At 44.2% G+C, this 2,769-nt stretch overlaps 1 protein-coding gene across 1 annotated transcript; it reads right to left on the reverse strand.

The window, feature by feature from the left end:
- Window positions 1–314: 314 nt before the first annotated feature.
- LOC122648273 lies at window positions 315–1,493 on the reverse strand (the record flags this gene model as incomplete). Its single annotated transcript, XM_043841507.1, has 1 exon — window positions 315–1,493. A coding segment is annotated over exon 1 (1,179 nt), but the record flags the coding sequence as incomplete, so codon positions are not given.
- Window positions 1,494–2,769: the final 1,276 nt, after the last annotated feature.

Consider the following 2,769-nt stretch of genomic DNA (forward strand, 5'->3'; position numbering starts at 1 on the left):
TCCCAAACTACCCCATGTGAGTCGCAAGGGACTGCAGCCATAAAATCTGCTGGTCGATTTTGTTCTCTCCAAACATGGGTGAATTCTTTCATTCTCAAATCATTAGCCAAAGCAAGGATTCTACTCTTGAGAGGTTGTACTTTCCAAGGTCCTACAACCTTGCTAGAAATAGTGTCAATCGCCAACTTGGAATCAGATCTGATAGAAACATCAAGGATTCCTCTCTCTATGCAAAGGGAGATGCCTCTATGTATAGCAGCCAGCTCCATGGAGAGAATGCAAAGTTCCAGCCCTTGGTTAGCAAATGCAGCTACAAGTTGTCCAATCGCATTACGAATCACTCCTCCAAAAGCAGCTCTACCATCGGACAACGAACCATCACAGTGAAGGGACCACAAATTGTTAGGAGGTAAGACCCACGAGCATGGTCTCGGCATCCTAATAGTCCAATGAACTTGCAAGTTCCAGGCCGAAGCAACGTGGGAATTAGCAGGACTAGGATCCCCACTCAAAGAACCAGATGTGACTGCAGTCCTAACATCCCCCTTGATAGCTTCCACAATCTGATCCTTAGATCTAGCCTTTTGGCGAGAAATTCTGAAATTTCTTTCAAACCAAATATGCTTGATAGTGGCACAAAATGCAAGCTTTAAAACCACACCTAAGCTCCCCGCTCTTCCTGCCGCATACCGAACCCAAATGGCAGCGTCAAATATGTTCATGGGAGCCTGTCCATGAAGAGAACACATACCAAAGATCCTCCTCCAAATATCAATGGAAAAAGGGCAAGCAAAGAAAAGATGGTTTCTGCTCTCAATACCAGCCCAACAAAACTCACAACTATGTTGAACCGGGATCCCCCTGTGAAGAAGATTATCCCTAGTGGGGAGAGCATTGACCAGACACCTCCAAGAAACAAAAGAGTGGGACTTAATGCTGCCTTCAAACCAAACTGCTTCACTCCAATCCACGGGGTTGGCCTTCACACGGGTGGCATTCCAAGCCGATTTGGTTGAAAAGATACCTGTCGGATTGCCAGTCCAGACTACCAAATCCAGGTTGTCACTATGCAACTTATCAATGGAGGGGAGGGCTCTCCACACATCAATAAGGTCGAAAGAGGTTGAAGGGCCAGGCAGCCAGTCTCCATCCCGAACAATTTCCTTGACAAGTGCATGATGGGCTGCAAGCGCATAAGATCCCGCATCATAGCAAATCCTACTACCAAACCTATTAAAAAGGACTCCCTCTGGGTGCCACTTGTCGAGCCAAAGTTTGGTAGATCTGCCATTGCCAATGAAGGTATTAATTAAAGGCAATGCCTTATCTCTATATTTCAAAACTTTCCTCCAAACCCAAGAGCAATTTTGCAACACCTTAACTGTCCAAAGTGATTCCTGCTTGAGGTACCTCTGCTGGACCCAATGCACCCAAAGTCGGTTTTGCTTGGAGGCAATCCACCAGATTTGCTTCATAATACCAGCCACATTCATCTCCTTAACTCGATTAAGCCCAAGACCTCCTTCAGTTTTAGGCTTGCAGACCGCATCCCAAGAAATGAAGTGCATTTTCCTTTCAAGCGAGGGGCCTGACCAAAGGAAATTAGAAAACATGGACTCAAGCTGTGAGATAAGGTTACCTGGCAGCCCAAAAATACCAGCCCAGTAAATGTAGCATCCTTGGAGCCCAGAAGAGATAAGTTGGAGACGCCCAGCATAAGATAAAAACCTGGCTTTCCATCCTTCCAATTTCCTTCGAACCAAATCTAAAATAGGACTGCAATCTTTCAAGGACAGCCTGCCCGAGACAAGAGGGACGCCGAGGTACCTGATAGGGAGAGTGGTCTCAGAGAAACCCGTTAATTCCAAAAGTTCCATACTACTAGTTTGGGTTAGGCCCCCTACAATAATAGAGGACTTAGATCTATTGAGATGCAGCCCTGAAAGACCTGCAAACTCGTCAAGACCCCCCAAACTAGCCAAAACAGATTCGCGATTGGCCTTCACAAAGATCATTATTTGGGGGCATTTATGTACTTTTTTGGGTTTGGGATGTTCTAAAAAGTGTCTTAATCTCTTATTAGAGCTGTGGATGCGATGTTGAGGGTCGTGACCTTCGAATCGATACCTATTTTGACATATGTTCATTTTCGGCTTAATCAAACCGGGTAGGTCGTTTGGCTTTATTTGGGGCATTTCTGTACTTTATTTGGTTTGGGTGTTCTAAAAAATGTCCTTATCTCTTATTTGACATGTGGAAGTGTTGTTGAGGGCCGTGACCTTCGAACCGATACCTATTTCAACATATGTGCATTTTCGGTTTAAACCAATTTGGGTGGGTCGTTTGGGGTTATTTGGGGGCATTTCTATATTTTTTGTGTTTGGGATGTTCTAAAATGTGTCCTTATTATCTCTTATTACAGGTGTGGATATGAAGTTGAGGGTCGGGACCTTCGTATCGACCCCAATTTCGACGAATGTTCATTTTTGGTTTAAACCAGATAGGGTGGGTCGTTTAAGGTTATTTGGGGGCATTTCTATACTTTTTTGGGTTTGGGTTGTTCTAAAAAGTGTCATTATCTCTTATTAGAGGTGTGGATGCGATGTTGAGGGTCGTGACCTTCGAATCGATACCTATTTTGACATATGTTCATTTTCGGCTTAATCAAATCGGGTAGGTCGTTTGGCGTTATTTGGGGCATTTCTCTACTTTTTTTGGTTTGGGTGTTCTAAAAAATGTCCTTATCTCTTATTTGACATGTGGATGCGT

Source organism: Telopea speciosissima, unplaced genomic scaffold, assembly GCF_018873765.1.
Source record: "Telopea speciosissima isolate NSW1024214 ecotype Mountain lineage unplaced genomic scaffold, Tspe_v1 Tspe_v1.0687, whole genome shotgun sequence".
Lineage (NCBI taxonomy): Eukaryota > Viridiplantae > Streptophyta > Magnoliopsida > Proteales > Proteaceae > Telopea > Telopea speciosissima.